This window comes from Neopelma chrysocephalum, unplaced genomic scaffold, assembly GCF_003984885.1.
Source record: "Neopelma chrysocephalum unplaced genomic scaffold, ASM398488v2 Primary Assembly neopelma1_65, whole genome shotgun sequence".
Taxonomy (NCBI): domain Eukaryota; kingdom Metazoa; phylum Chordata; class Aves; order Passeriformes; family Pipridae; genus Neopelma; species Neopelma chrysocephalum.
In genome coordinates this window covers 7,308,405-7,323,853 of record NW_020897722.1, presented here as the reverse complement: position 1 = coordinate 7,323,853, position 15,449 = coordinate 7,308,405, and the positions used below count along the sequence as shown (strand labels likewise).

The 15,449-nt window shown below is 43.3% G+C and overlaps 1 protein-coding gene across 1 annotated transcript in view; it reads left to right on the top strand.

Moving 5' to 3' along the window:
* Nucleotides 1–10,113: 10,113 nt before the first annotated feature.
* The window catches only part of LMTK2 (lemur tyrosine kinase 2), a 42,691-nt gene continuing 37,355 nt past the window's right edge, over nucleotides 10,114–15,449 (top strand). Inside the window, exon 1 of the mRNA XM_027683386.1 lies at nucleotides 10,114–10,405. Within this exon, the coding sequence (XP_027539187.1) occupies nucleotides 10,249–10,405 (157 nt within the window). The 5' untranslated portion in view covers nucleotides 10,114–10,248. The remainder of the gene's footprint in view (nucleotides 10,406–15,449) is intronic.

Genomic DNA, 15,449 nt, shown 5'->3' with positions numbered 1-15,449 from the left:
AGGCCCTCGTGTAAATAGGGTCGTATTGTGCTTCTAAAGATAGCACAGCACAGGGGCAGATCCCTGATTTCTGCTTCTTGTGGTTCCATTTGAAAGGCACTGTTTCCTTCCCAGCATGTTCTTTTTAAGTGGGTGTATTTCTTCCTTTCTAGTAATCTCTGCAGTATCTGATCAGTCTCTCTGGGGCTGACCCTTCATTCTCTGAATGGTCGGAACTGCCCCTGAAGTCTGTGGCAGTTAAACAAAGGGCACAATCGCTGAGGGATTCTGCCAGCAGCTTAAAGGCTTACAGAATCTATAGCACTGGTGTAGACATTGTTTCAGTGGGATTTTATATGCATTCTTACACATGTATGTCTATCACGTGCTAATCTGTCTGTGGAGTTCTGTTCCATCCTTCCTCAGTAATTCTCTCTTTTTTTTTTTTTTTAAGATCAGTCAGGAGCCTGAGTTCTGCCAAATATAGTAACATGAGGCAAAAAGCAAAAGCATATCAATAATAATGCAGTAGGCAGAGAACACAGGAATGCCTGTTCTATTTCAAATCCATTTGGCTGTCTCATTTATGCTGAAATTGCTGCACAGAAAACAATCAGACCCAGTTTAAGAGTCTCTTTCTGTAAATAAACATGACTATATATGATAGCTGTTCTCAGGCCAGATGATGAATTGGACTCAAAATTACATACACAAAGTGCATGACCAAGTGCATATTTTAATTTGTAATTATCACAAGTGCTTATGTTAATTGCTTGTTCTGCAATGGCAGTAAAATAAAACCTAACTGGTTTAGTGTTTGTTGTCCATGCATTTTCAGTGTACAACAGCTAATTTATTGGTCCTTATTCTATCTCTATGTGAGTGATCCGTATATATCTATAAACCATTAAATGCAAGATTCCTTTAGCACGGGATCAGCAAATCCATAAGTTATTGTGTGCCTGTGTTCCAAATGGTCACCTTCATATCTGTGTCTTATTTAGTTTTTAGCCTCTTATAGTGGGCTGAGCATTGTGTTTTCATTGTACAGCACTAAACATACTTTGTCTGATATTCTGTAATGTCATGCAATTCTACACAGCAGCACAAAACTCTGCCTAAAGAAAGCAAATACCCAGAGCCATCTGGAGAGGTGCTGAATTTCTCAGTGGTGGACAAACTGTATTTCAGGCAAGGACAGGAATGACAGAGCAGAAAAGCAGCTGGAGCACATACGGGAAGCAATATCCATTGGTGAGCTCTTTGGACACTAAAACACTTATGGCAGAGCTCCTGTGTGTTTCTCACTCAGAATTTAACTTTAGAGAGAACTGTATGCATTAACTGAGCCATCTGCAGAAGTGCTGCAGCACCAGAGGGTACAGGGGAGGTCAGCTCGGGCTCAAGCTTTAACTGGTGCCGTTCAGATCTCTGTGGGAGTCACTGGCAGGTGATGGTGAGGCACAGACAGGTTCTCCTGCCTTTCAGTGATCAGCTTGATGTTCTAGAGACCTTCTCCTTTGTTGTGGTTTAACCCCAGCTCAAAACTGTGTTCCCTTCCAACTCCCTGTGCACTCCCACCTTTCTCACTGTGGAGTGGGGTGAGGAGCAGAAAAGACCTTGGCTCTGTGTGAGCTCTGCTCAGCAATAACAAAAACATCTCGGTCTTATCTACACTGTTTCCAGCACAAACACAAAACACAGCCCCACACCAGCTACTGGGAAGGAAATTAACTCCATCCCAGCCAAACCAGCACACTTCTGCACTTTCTCTCCTCTCAGCACCTCCTCTACAAGATGAGGCTTGCAGTGGATTAGACCAGGAATCCTCAGTGTGGATATTTCCTCTGCAGTGGATCTGCCCAGGCAGGGAATGCTAACAGATTGTTGCCAGGCTTGTGTTTGCCAGCTGGAGCAAAGCACACTGCAGCAGGGATGTGTGTACCAGCCCTTTGCCAGTGGTGGGACCAGCCAGTGAAGGGGAAAGCTCTTGGAACTGTCCTGATCTCCAGCAACTGGAATCAGATGTAGGCAGAGGAGAAATCAGACATGATACACTGATGTTACTGCTTGTGCACAGAGAGCAGTGGAAGATTTTCTTGTAAGATAGGAGTACTTAGCATGTGTAGGAATGTGAGTTGTGTTAGTTTGCTTGATAAAAATAACATTTTCTGTTACCTACGTTCAGTGATTCAGCATTTTGAGACAAGACTTTGACAAAACTAAATATGTCTAGAGGTTTGTGTGGGATGAAGATTTTATTTGGTTCAAATTAAAAAGTAGTCCATACTGTGGTGGATGGTTAAGCTGGCAAATTTAACCAATGAAAGGATAAAAGTGATAATCTTGTTTTTACCAGCTCAGCAGTAAGCAGAGCAGGTGCAAGCCATGTTTAATCCATAACCCCTGGGACATGGTAATGCTCATTTCTGTTGTCTTCCTGTGCCAGATGCCAGGCTCCCTGAATTCCTAATTGAGAGCACTGGCTACGAAGACTGATAAGGCACAACTGAGCACCTGGGTCGCATCAAAATGAGAAAAGCTCTTTAGCTGCTGCTCATTGTAATATCCTACTGTAGGCAACACCTGTGGTATGACTTTATAAATAGATAACCTGAGCTGTGCTCACACAAGGGTAATTCAGATGTTGTTAGCTTGTTAGGCAGTTTTCCAGCCACGTGCTGATGGCACGTGCTCATAACACAAGAGGAAATAATTCTTCATGTGTGTATAGTACACATGAAGTTGTGCAGGGGTTGTTATTTTCAAAATTCCTGATCTGCTTCTTCATTAAAAGGAAGTTTTCAGAAGATGTGATTGGGGCATTTTCTAGTGTCTGGGAGTGGGTGTGTCACCTGCCATGTTCTAAAAACATGTGGATGGGCAAAATTACTTAACAGTGGTAGCATGCACCTACAGAGAAATGAAAATTTTGGTAAAGGTGCTGGTAACTGTTTTTTCATCCAGTTTAATCTCTTCTGAGGTTTTCTCTCAATTTACAGGGGTGGTCATTGTACCCCATGGAGTTCACAGCACTGAAACAGCACATCCTTCTAGTGTTGTGTACAGATCTGAGTAAGAGATCCTCCTGCTGAACATCCTACAGCCCTTGGGTTTTGACTAGCTTTGGATCTTTAGGCAGAATTTCCTTCATGTTCAAATAATTTACATTTGAGAATATGAAGAAGAAAATGCATCTCTTCAGCCACTACCTCTTCCTGATTACTCAGTGTCTGTAGAGGTTGATTCAGGAGATTCATGTATAGCCAGCAATTTATCATCAAACCCCTTTCTACTCTTCAGAAGTCATTTGGATTCTGTGTTGGCTGATATACCGTAAACATCCCACTAAGGTATATTTGTTGGTTTTGACACTGCTTTGATATCAAAAAACCCCACCACGTCCCCATAAAGATAAATGCATTTTTTATTTGGATCAATTTTTCCTTTCTGGGATTGGAGACCAAAACTGTAACTACTGACACTTAGTGAATGAAATCAGATCTTTTCAGCTAAGTCACAGCTTTGAAATGCAGCAAAGAGGGGAGAATTTTGAAAAATGTCTTTTGTGCTCAGGTAGATCCTGCTCATACAAGATGAGTTCATTCCCTGGATTTTCATGAAGTTCACAGGCAAAAATAAGAGATGTATTTCTCCATATCCTGGCACACATGAGTAATATCAATCACAAAAGCAGCTCTACTCCCTTGTGGGATATGGCCAAAACAAGGTAGTGCAGAATTAAGGACAGACAATGCTCCTGTGAGGCTGTACCAAGGTGGGGAAAAGAATGTCCTGCATGGTGAGTTGAGCTCAGTAAATTGTTAGTACTGGAGATGGAAAGACAGTTGCAGTAATTCTGATTCTTGCTTAAATTTTCACTATCTTTTTATCTGTCTGTATTTTATAATCCTACAAGCAAAGCAACTTCACCTGTGAGACTCCACAATTTAAATAATTTTGTAGACCTGCTTCTTTTGGATTGTTTTTATTAAAAAGATAAAGGGATTGTGGAAGATTGGAGGTCTTTGGTTGCTGGATGATCTTTGGACTCTTAGACTGCAAGGATAAGGAAAATAAGGTACATATTTCAGATCTGGTTTTGTAAGTAACCAGTTAATAAGTAAGCTTTTAAAATAAGGTACTGTCCTTAAGATTGCCAAGGGTTTTTAAAATGCATCTGCAATTTGGGTTTAGGCAGTTGTTCCTTGTCTGTGGCATAAACTTTGCTCATTGGTTTTCATTGCTTTCTCTGTAACAAATTTTCACTGAAGTATTTTATACCTCTTTACCATCTGATTACCAAACGGTACAGAAAGTTATATCCAATTACTACCTTTGATAAATGGTTCTTGTTCTGAATATGGTCTTTTGAACCTATAATTATTAAAAATAAAGTATCAAAAAATTTGTTTTCCAGCTTCCATGTGGTGGATATATTGGTTTGTGTTCCTTGCCCAATTGACATGATTCTTCCTGATTCTGCTTAATCTGTCTTGATTCACCTCGATTCTTCTCCGTGTAATTGGTCATGTTAAAATGTCAGTGCTCTGGAAGGCAACATTCATTAATATAAGAAAAATACCTAAGATTAGAAAGCACAACATTTCAGTAGGAGGTAGATCCTTCCTTCCCTTGCAGTGCTGCAATGAACTGCACCTTCCTCTAAATCTTGAATCCTTGTGTTTTTCTTCCAAGTGTCTGAAAACATCAAGACACCAGTTGTCTGTCTGTCAGCAGCAGAGTTACTCTGTTCATTTATCCTTTTCTGGATCTGCCCTGTAGATCCAAGTGCTTCTTTTTAAAAATTCCTTTTGCAAATTATTTCCCAATCGGGATGAGCTTCCCCCCCATACGCAGAGTGGTCCTTAGGCTGAAGTCTTTGCTTATGCTTTCACTAAAACTAAGTGTAGAAGCCAATGAGAGACTGTTGAAGGGGAATGTAAGTGGTCAAGGATAATTTCTGGTTTAATTTTAGAGCAGTTATGTAGGATTTGGTTATTAAAGATATTTAAAATGAAAGGTGACTGTCTACATATGTTCAAAACATTGTCCTTTAATCTTCCCTGGACTTGCTCAATGTTAATGAGAACTAGAACTTGTATGAGACTTTTTCTTAATTATTTTCTATAAAGTTAGGTATAAAGTGGTATGGAAATTGAAAATATCACCTTAATAGGCAGGTTGATCAAGAATTCCCTGTTTTATAGGACTCCAAACAATTTTTCTCTTTCAACAGGTGACACATTCAAATGGTGACATACAATACTCACCAAAATTTAGCATTAGAGAGACATGCAAATCATATTTTATCTTCTGCTCAAAAATTTGCCTTCCTTTATTGAAAGGATTTGTGATGAAGAGACTCCTGCTGCTCAAGAGGTCCAGAAAGAGATAACACTTTTTTGCAAAGCTTGTGTGAGCAGAGTTTACATCAGCAAGACACTTAAACGTGGCTAATTACAGGAGCATCCTGCAGCCTGGAGATGGTTTGTTCCCAGAGGCACTGGCAGGTTCTGTAACTCAGAGGTAGTTTTACTAAACCCTTGCCCTTGGACTGGAATGGTGTTGAATTATTCCTTTGCAGGAGTGCTGTTCTTGCTGCCTCACACCTGCAGTGCAAAAACACCCCGAGCCCTGAGCAGTGACACCTGATTTTTTGAGTCTCAGACGGGACAAGTTTTTGAGAGTTGCTGAGCAGCTCCCACAGCTCTTGGCTTAGTGAAAGTATTGCATGAGGAGAAGCTGAGCTGCAACCTCCTTGTTTGATCTGTTGTGTCTTGCTTGCTCTGTTTGTGAGAATATTCTTTCTGCTTTGCTTTTTTCTTTTTTACCTTGACACACATACAGTGTATATTTAGATCAGGGCTGCATTAGACATTCATTTGGTTAAATGGTTTCTCACTATATTCAGTACAGCTTTGCTGCATCTGGAGCAAAATTTAATAGTCCACATGGTTTAACATTTACTAAAAATAAAGAGGAGAGGGTGGAAGGAATTTCTAATGTAGCTATGAAGGTTTTACAACAGCTGCTTTACACAAAAATCATAACTTTGCATTTCCTTTTGTGTCAATGGAAATTAATCAAATCTTCTTTACCTTTGGAGAGAAGAGACATCATTTCTCTCTTAAAACTTTGGTGAAAGGTTCTATAAGAAGCTTTAAGATACAGATTTATCACCACAGATGTATCTTTTATTTCAGCATTAGACAGTTGTCAATGGCATAAAAACCAGTTTCAAAATTGGCATGAATTGGCATTTTGGCTGGCAACACCATCAGAGTAATAAGTGGGGAAAGAAATTTGCCCACTCATTACTGTATTTTTTTGTAAAACAAGATAGAATCCTGTTGAGAAGAAATTTGTACTGATGTTGGCACTTCTTATGCCTCTTTGAGAGAGTAACTAATTGCTCTTTCAAAAGAATTCATTATTTTGATTAACTCCATTGATTCCATAGAACGGTTCAGTGGACTAAAGTGAAATGAATTGCATTTAATAAAGTAAATAGAGTAAATTTAAATTAATTGAATAAGATACATTTAAAATTATGATCCATCTTCATATCTTAATGTTAAAACTTATTCCAGTTCTACCTGTTCGAAGCCAAAGTAAGTAGCACCCTTCCCAATTAGGTCCATCAAAATCTAGTAGGTATTCCTGACTCAAAAGAAATGAAAGTTGTGCTAAATTTTCCAGGATGTTAGTGGCAGGTGCAAATACGAATATTAAATGTTTCCCAAGAAGAACGTAATTCCTTAATGATTTACAAGGAATGAATTAAAAAAGAGCTGTTGGGTCTTTATTTAACACATTTTAAAATCATTGCAAACTGAATTTTCTACCAGTGATTCAAAATATGCACTGCTATATTTGCCAGAGGTTTGTTTTGCAAGCTTCAGCATTTGTGGGAAAAAACCAGAGAGTTCTGACCTAAACCCATTTTAGAATGACAGATAGATACTAAGAGGAAAATAGTTAACACAAATGGGCAAATTTCTCTCACTGATTATTTTAAATGCAGCTTTCTTCAGCCAGTTTTCCTTGGGAGCTACGTGAAATCATTTTGGATGCTGGGGTAATGGAATGGAGAAAGAAGCCTCCAGTTGTAAAAAAACACCATTAGGTCATTGATGCCTGAAAGTGGAGGTTAAAACCAGTGATATTTATTTTGCCTCTGTCAGGCGGAGAAACAAATCACTCTGTTAAATAGAAAAAGACAACACTGACAAGGAAAGAAAGGTTATATTTGAAAGGATGAGACATGATTCTTCTGAGGGGAGCAGAGTGAGTGTCTCAGCATTCCCACATAGAGAAGCCAATCTTTATGCTTAAAACAGTGATGTGGAATAAAGACCTTGGTCCTGTGCTCAGCTTGGTGATAATGTTTTATAGTAAGTGAATTGTGAATCTTTTGGGCCTTTATTCACAGTTACACTGAAGACCTTTAACACCCCTCTGGCAACTTGCTCAGCCTGCCAGACAATATTCCTTCCACACCAATAGTGTTATCAAAAATATTGAAGAAAATCAACTGAAAATAAAACTATCAACATCCTTTAGTTGATCCAATTATCTGTCTCTAAAAAAGGGTTTTAACACCTCCCACACAGAACAGCAGCTCCAGTAATTTGGCAACGATAACAGTGCATAATCAGGAAACACGAGGCTGTGATATGTGGTAACACATCCCATTTTGTGTACAGGAAGAGTTTTGTTTAAGTAAATATATTTTCTTCTTAAGTACCTTTTGGATTACTCACTATTGGGTTGCTCATCCCATTAAGCTCATGGAGTTACCACAGGTGTTTAACTGCAGAACTTGTAAATGGGTGAATCTAACATTCCTGAGGATGGAGATAGGAGATGAGGCTTTGCATCTCTGTTTTTTTTTGATGCTTGTGGTGTATCTGAAGACAGGGAGTAACTGTGACTAACATGTAGAACAAAGGACTGGAAGGTTTGGTTATTTAGCTCCTTCCAGTGACTAATTCACAGCAAACCTTAAGTGTCTCATCATTATAAAAGAGTGCTCTAACAAGTCCTTGTAATGATATGCTGCCATAACATCCCAGATGATGTTACAACACCGTGTTTTATCAGCAAATTACATCAAAGGCCTAACATTCAATTAAGATAGGGTGGGTTGGGAAATCCAGCAGCCTGCTGTGTTTAAATGCAGTGCATTGTTTTCAGTATTGAAATGAGAACACCCTTGCATTGTAAACCTGCTGGAAAGCTACAAAGGAAGGTTTAAACTTCGTGTCTGTAGCTGCTGTCAATCCCAAAACTATTGACGGGTGGAATTTGCCTGAGGTCAGAGACAGAGCCCAGAAGTGCCTCAGACCCATGGCTGGAACACGGGATGTGCCCATGTGGTCACACCACAGAGACGCAGGGTGGTTTGAACATCCATCATTCCAAAATGGGGCTGTAATGTCAGCTGGAAGGAGCCACACGCACATCCAGAGGCCCCAGCCTGGATGTCCATGCTTGGTGGAGGGAGATGGAATAGAGTGAAGAATAATCCCACTGGATATTCCCAGTACATACAGAGAGACCTGGCTGCATGTAGGTGACCAGAGTCAGTTTTACAATAACAAAGAGCTATTTAAATTGAGTCAGTGCCTGTTTATACATGAAAAAAACCCATGTGGTACGTATTGTATATTAGATATCACTGATTTTAAAGGGAAAAGATCACATTTTGCTTCCCACCCATGAAATCTCCAGATATCTTACAAAGAATACTCTGGGACTATTTATTGGTTTGTATTACTTTTCAAAAGTAACTCATGATAAGCAACATAATGCATTAGTAAAAATTTACTAAAACAACAAAAGAGGAGATTGTATTCCATGTTATTATTCAAGTAAAATATTTCCTTTGGAAGGAAAATTAATTAGAACATTAAAAAAAATGGGTCATTTGGTAACACAATTAGTGTCTTCAAGGCAGAGAGAAGATATCGTGAGGTAGACACAGACTTGGTGAGAAGCAGGCAGCTTGATTTTAGGTAATATCCCTGTGGTAGAAGAAAAATTACCCTAGAAAAAATACTTAGGGACAGAGGGGATTTGGGTTTATGTTTTGTCTTCCTGGACATCATGTTCCAAATACTACTTTGAGCACAAAACTTTCCTTTCATGAGTTCCCAGAAGCCCACTCATTGTACATTTCTTTGGACAATCTGTGCTCCCAAAGTCATTATATAATCTTGACATAATTAGTCTTTTTGCTAAATTATTTGGAAAACGGAAATCTAGTTTGCTAGACGTGTGGTATTTCCCTATTTCCTCACTGCATAGAGCCCCTGATTCCTCGGGATTAACACTTCCACTTATGCTGCTTAGAGCTGACACCTCATTTTCATGTACTCAAAGTTCAGCAGAATCACAAACCTAAACCAGAATAATCTTTATTTCTGAATCCTGCTGGTATCAATAATTGAACAAGGTCACCTCCAGCCTTGGAAGCGCTCGGGCTGCACAGTGAGGGTGGTGTGCCCGTTTCACTGCCCAGCTTGGGACCCACCATCCTCCTGCAGGGGAGCAGGAACACCCCAGGAATGGCGGGAGGAGCTGTGCCCTGGGGGCTCATCCCGATGGATCCAGGCGGGGCTGTGTTCCTGAGGGTTCATTCCCGATGGATCCAGGCGGGGCTGTGTCCCGAGGAGGGTCGTTCCCGAAGATCCAGGCAGGGCTCTGTCCCGGGAATCCCGGATCGGCCCCGCGGACGCTCGGCCGCCAGGGGGCGCCGCCCCCGCCGCGCCAGCGGGCACTGCGCGCGAAACGGGACAAGCCCCTCCCCTTTCCCCCGCCCCTCTCGCCGATTGGTGAAGCGTGCCGTCAATCCGAGCGACGCCCCGCCCTCCAGGAGCTTGATTGGCAGCCGCGCGCCGCCGCGCTCGCGCCGCAGCCTCCCTACGCCCTAGCTCGCCCCCTGCAGGGCGATTGGCTGGTTTAGCTGTCAATCACGGATTATCTCCGTCCCAGCCAATGATCCCGCCTCCCCAGCGTGAGACGCGCAATGATTGGTGCGTCGGGCTGTCAATCAGCGGCGCGCCCCGCCCCTTGGCGTTCAGGTAGCCCGGAAGATGGCGGCGGCGACGGCCGGCGGGGCTCGGGCTCTGTGAGGGGAGTGGCGGCGGGGCCGATGCCGCGGGGCCGGGGGGCGGCCGCTGCTGCCGCGGGGGCTCCCCGGAGGCGCTGAGAACCTCGAGCCCCCTCGTTCGGCGCCGGGCCTCGGGCCGGGAGCGGAGGGCTATGCGGCAGCGCGGGGGGCTCGGCGGGGCCGCCGGGCGGCGGGGGGGCGGCGGCCCGCGGGCCCTGGGACCGCGACACCCGCTCGGGCCCGTCCTGCTGCTGCTGTGGCTGCTGGCGGGGAGCGCCGGGGCGGCTCCGCTGCCGCCGGCAGGTGCAGGTGAGGCGCGGGGGGAGCGGCGCTCGGGGCGGCTCCGCGGCGGGGCCCGGGAGCGGCGGTACTGCGGGTGTGCGGCCCCCAGCCCTCCCTCCCTCCTTCCTTCCTTCCTTCCTTCCCTCCTTCCTTCGCTCCCCGGGCTGCGGGCACGGCCCCGCCGAAGCGTCGGGAAGGGCACGGCGGGCGGAGGGGGCTCCCCGTGCTGTAGGTCATGGCACGGAGCGGTATCCCTGGGCTGTGGGTCGCCCACACCCCTGGGACTGAGCCGCGGGCTGGTTCTCTGGGTGCTCGCCCCAGCCGTGCTCTTTGTAGCGCTGCCGTTCTTGCCCGTACAGACCTCGGCGGGGCTTTTCTTTTCCTGGTTTTTGCCTGTGAATCACCGGGACTCCCGTTCCTGGGTGGAGGCTCTCCTGGGCAGACGGCGCTTCCCTGTTTTCCGGTCAGATTAGTCGGATTCCCCCCCGGCCCCCCCGGCCCGGGCTCTCTAAATAGTCATGAGTTCATATTTATTTCTCTCTTATGTTAGGTAACGCGAACTTCCTTCGGTTACCTTGCTTATTTTCCTGTTTGACTTAAAAGCACAAACTAAACAATATGTCCTCTCAGTCGCAGGAGTGACTGCTCAGAGGTTTATTAGGACTCACAGGTACCAACTAAGCATTTGATTCATATTTTTTGTTGGTCTTTCATTGAGACTTGCCGAGATAACATTGTGTTGAGGCTGAATTTTGTTAGGGTTGGTTTGGTTTGAATGTGTGCTGAGATTCCCTTGCAGCCATGAGGAGTTGTGCAGCTGGAATACACAAGATGTTCAGGGAGGAGGAGCAGCAGTGGGGAGAGAGAGATAGGAAGCACAGAGATTAGGTAATTTGGCTGCTATTCCATAGAAAGTATCAAAACTGGGAGTGGAACCCATACTTCCTTTATTTTTGGACCTCTGTCTCTTTCCTATTTTTTTAATTCCCAGAACATTTCTGAATTGTTCATAAGTCACTCCCTCCATCAGCCTTCTTTGAGGTCTATTTTACTTTCTATGAAAGGAAACTTCTGAAAAAGAGAAAACTGTCCCTGAAATCTGTATTTCCTTTGAGACTGAATTATAGGCTGTTTCATTTATGAAATGCTTGAGGTTTGTCCAAATAATATCAACTTGTCATCGGGCTGTGAGGTAAGACAGCAGAATCAGTTCTGTGTGGAGGACTTTTCTGCCTTTTCTGGGTCTTACTTTTCGTGAAATGCAATTAATTTTTCTATTTAAAGGTAGATGTCAAAGTGTTCTCTTTATTTTATTTTTTTTAATACAGTTTCCTCTTTGCTATGAGGACTATGTATGTACCTTACAAAGGTGGGAGGTCATAACTTCCATGACACTGGTAAAACACTTTATTCTCAGAATGAAAAGCTGATTGAACAAAATGCAGGACATAGTGTTGGAGTGGTTTGTGTTTGGTTTTTTTTTTAATTTATATTTTTTAAAAGGCTGAATCAGGTGTGCTAACTGCAGCACTGCCAAGAGTAGTGTTTATGATGTTGTAATGTTGGACTCATAGAACAAGAATAAATTTTATAAGCTGGTTTTGGTTATATTTAGGCCAAAGTAGGTACACATGGGATGTTATCTGAAGTTTAGCAAACTGGCCAAGTCCTGTCATGGAAAACTCAGGGAACTCCAGGAAATGAAACTGTTGCTTTACCCATATATTGTATCTTTGCCTATATAGTGAGAAACAATGTATTTGGATTCCTTTATTGATGGATCTTGAGTATTGAGGGTTTAAGGCCTCAGTGGGAACCTTTTCTGGTTTCACTGGCATCATTTTTGCTGGGAAGACTTGCTCCTGAATGAAATAATGTTGCAGGTGGTTTGCATGCAGCAGATTCTTAGTCTGCAATGTGTCCTGCATCATTCCCTGTATCAGCAGCAGGAACCAGCTGAAAAGCTACAAGGACTTTGGTTTTCCCTCCTGCCTTGGAGTAGCTTCCCAGTGGATGACAACGAGACTTTTGTCTTGAACCTTCTCTGTCATTCCAGGCAAATTTTACAGCCTGTCTGAAGACAAACCTGTGACTTTGTTTTGCAGGGTTGAGTCATGAGTTGTGTTTAAAACCAATCCAGCCACGTTGTGAATGTCCCTCTCCTGTCCCATGACAGGTTGCTTTGATTCTGTGTGTTGGGACTGGCTGTGCTGGGCTCCATTCTGGGCCTTGACCATTCCTGCAGTTGGCTGTAACACTTGCTCTGATCCATAGGAGTTGTAAACTTGGGAAGAATTTAATGGCCTTTTCATAAAACGACTGGTAACTTGTTTCAGAATTATTTCAGGATCCCACAGCTCTTCACCTAACAAGAATGGTTGCTTCTTTGACAATGGAGAAACATTTTTTATGTGTGTTGCCCTTGTTATAGGAAAGATGGAATCCACAGAAAAAGGAGGGAGGTGCCTGTAGCTGTACTGAACTTTGCAGAATATTTTGTGGAATATAACTCCTCTTCTGGGGAGGAAGCTGGAATGCCAGAAGTGATTGGATTCCTTGTGCAAAAATGCTCCAGTTTGTGGAAGTGCTGTGGAAGTTTGCCAGGCTGGGGAACTGTCGGGTTCCCAGGGCCTTGATCAGGATGAATGATGCTGCTCTGTTTAAGAGTGGCTTTGTGGTGCTTGCAGATGAAGGCGTGCACTGATGATGTGTTCTATATTCCTCTTGCATTTTTGATGTTATAGTTCTAAACTAATTAGCAGGTTTTTTTATCCAACAACAAGGAGAGGAGGTAAAGGAAATCAGGCTTTAACTTTGTAGGGTTCATAGCAGTTATTGCAGGAAATACGAAAACCAAGATGTCGAAGATGCATCTGGCTGAAAATACTTTGACCAACTTAGATTTAATTTATTCTGTGAGTGGAAAAGGATACTGATACGTACTGTGATAGTTCTGAATTTAAGGTTTCACTTTATACTGGGGGTGAGAGCTGGGGCAGGTGTGCTGGGAAGGTGTTTGTAGACTGAAGTGCCAGAGTTGTCCTGAGCCTGAGGAGTGTCGGTGACTTGACCCGAATGCATCAGGCTCAGATGACTTCCACTGCTCGTGCTGTGTGGCTGAAGTGAGGGCACTGGGGCTCTGCTCTTCTGCAGCAGGATTTAGCAGCCAAACATAGTGCATCACAAACTGCCAGGGCTGCTTTACTGTGCTAAAGCTTTACATTTACATTCAGGCTCTCAGTTCTTCTGACTTGGATTTCCATACTTGACCTTAATTCGGCTGCCTCTCCAAGAAAGCTGAGGATCAAGGGGGTGTGTGTAATATCAGCCAAAGTGTTTTCATCATCTCTGTGCTCTATGAAGCTCTTTGCAAATACAAAGTAGCAAGGACTCAGAAATACTTTTATTATCCTGCAAAACTTGAATAGGTGGCAGCATTTCTGACAGGTGTGTTCAGCTTCACAGTAGCGATGAATTACAGTCTCTGTTCAGCTGAATTGAGGCAGCTGGATTTGGTGCTGACATGATTTCTTCTGGAGAACCTCAGGTTTGGGACTCAAGGGCCCAGTTGGATGTCATAGCAGAGAGTCCCTGCTGATAGACTTGGTTGTGTCCAATCCAGGAAAAGATGCTTGGAAAGTGGTGTATAGCATCCAGAGACTTCAAACTGAAGTATCTAGATGTTCATGCAGCTGTATCTGGCATAGTCAGCTGGTCACTGTTCACACTTTGAGATTAAGTAACTTTTTTTTATTTTTTATTATTTGTTAAAATGAGTTCTGTAGCACATCAATACTCCTGGGAAAATTGTTGCTTTTGAATTGCTTTGGCTTGATGCTTCACTTGGCATTCTGTCAGACCGGGGCCAAATTGCAGTTGTGGCCTGTGGTTTGGGACAGTGTAGAATGTCTGTGACGCTTGCACACAACAAGAAAAGCGATTTTCTAAGTATATGCAAGTCAGTGACTTGATCACTTGAAGTTAAGAAAAATCTTTACAAGAGAAATGGGGGTTATAATTGTGGTCTGTGTCTTTACTGGAAATGGTCTGTCCTTCCTCCCCCTTTCAAGCACTGGACTCGTTTGCTTCTCCCTATATTTCTTTTTCTAGCTTGTGTCCCAGGCGCCTCCTAATTGTTGAACCAGAGCTGGGAAGTTGTCTTTTATCTTTTGTTTCTATCTGTGAGTTTGACTCTGAGGTGAGAAGCCAACCCTGACTTAGCCCTGCCAGGGATGTTCACGCAAGGCTTTGTTCACAGCCTTGGTTTGCTTTCTCTGCCTGTGGCTGTAAAGTGTCTGGACTTTGTTACAACTAAAGCAGTCCTCAAAGGAGGAGGTCACTTTCTGAAGTTATTTCTCCTGTCTTGAATGCTTGGGTGTATTTAATAATTCCTCAGATACCATTGCAACACATTAAGATAGCACCGATCAGGGCTGGTCTAAAGGTTTGTTGTCACAGCATCAGGTGCCGGGCATTGGTTTGAAAGGGCCCATTAAGCAGGTGCTGGTTGTGCCCTGTATAAAAAAAAAAAGTTTGTGGTACATAGTGAGATCCAGCATTCTGGATAGGCAAATTTGATTGGGAGTGATTTTTCTGGACATTTGCTGTGGTCTGGTTTCAGTCCCTGTCCCCATGTGGTTCGCCCATGCAGGATAAAGGGACCCTCAGTCAGTGTAATACCAGAGCTGTGAAAATCACAGTCCTGTTTCAGTCCCAAGGCAGCAGTTCTGCAGCAGAAGGGCAGCACAGGGAGTACTGGAGTCTTCCTCAGATTTTATTTTGGGTCTGCCATTCTGTTTGGTCTGTGCATCTCGTACTGGAGTTTGATACAGTTCTGGATACAATTTGCAATGTCTTCAATGCTTTTCTTGCTCTCTCTGAGCTCTTTGTTTTCTTTGTAATGCAGTTATGAAAGGTCTTGAGCAACATTTAGATATTGGAAACATTTTGTGGACTTCTATAATCAGAAATGTCCCAAGTGTGTCAGGATAGCCTGTCAGCCTGCCCGTGTGCTTTAGGCACAGGCCACAGCAGGGTGTTGTACCACATATAGCTCAGGCAAGGGGATGGT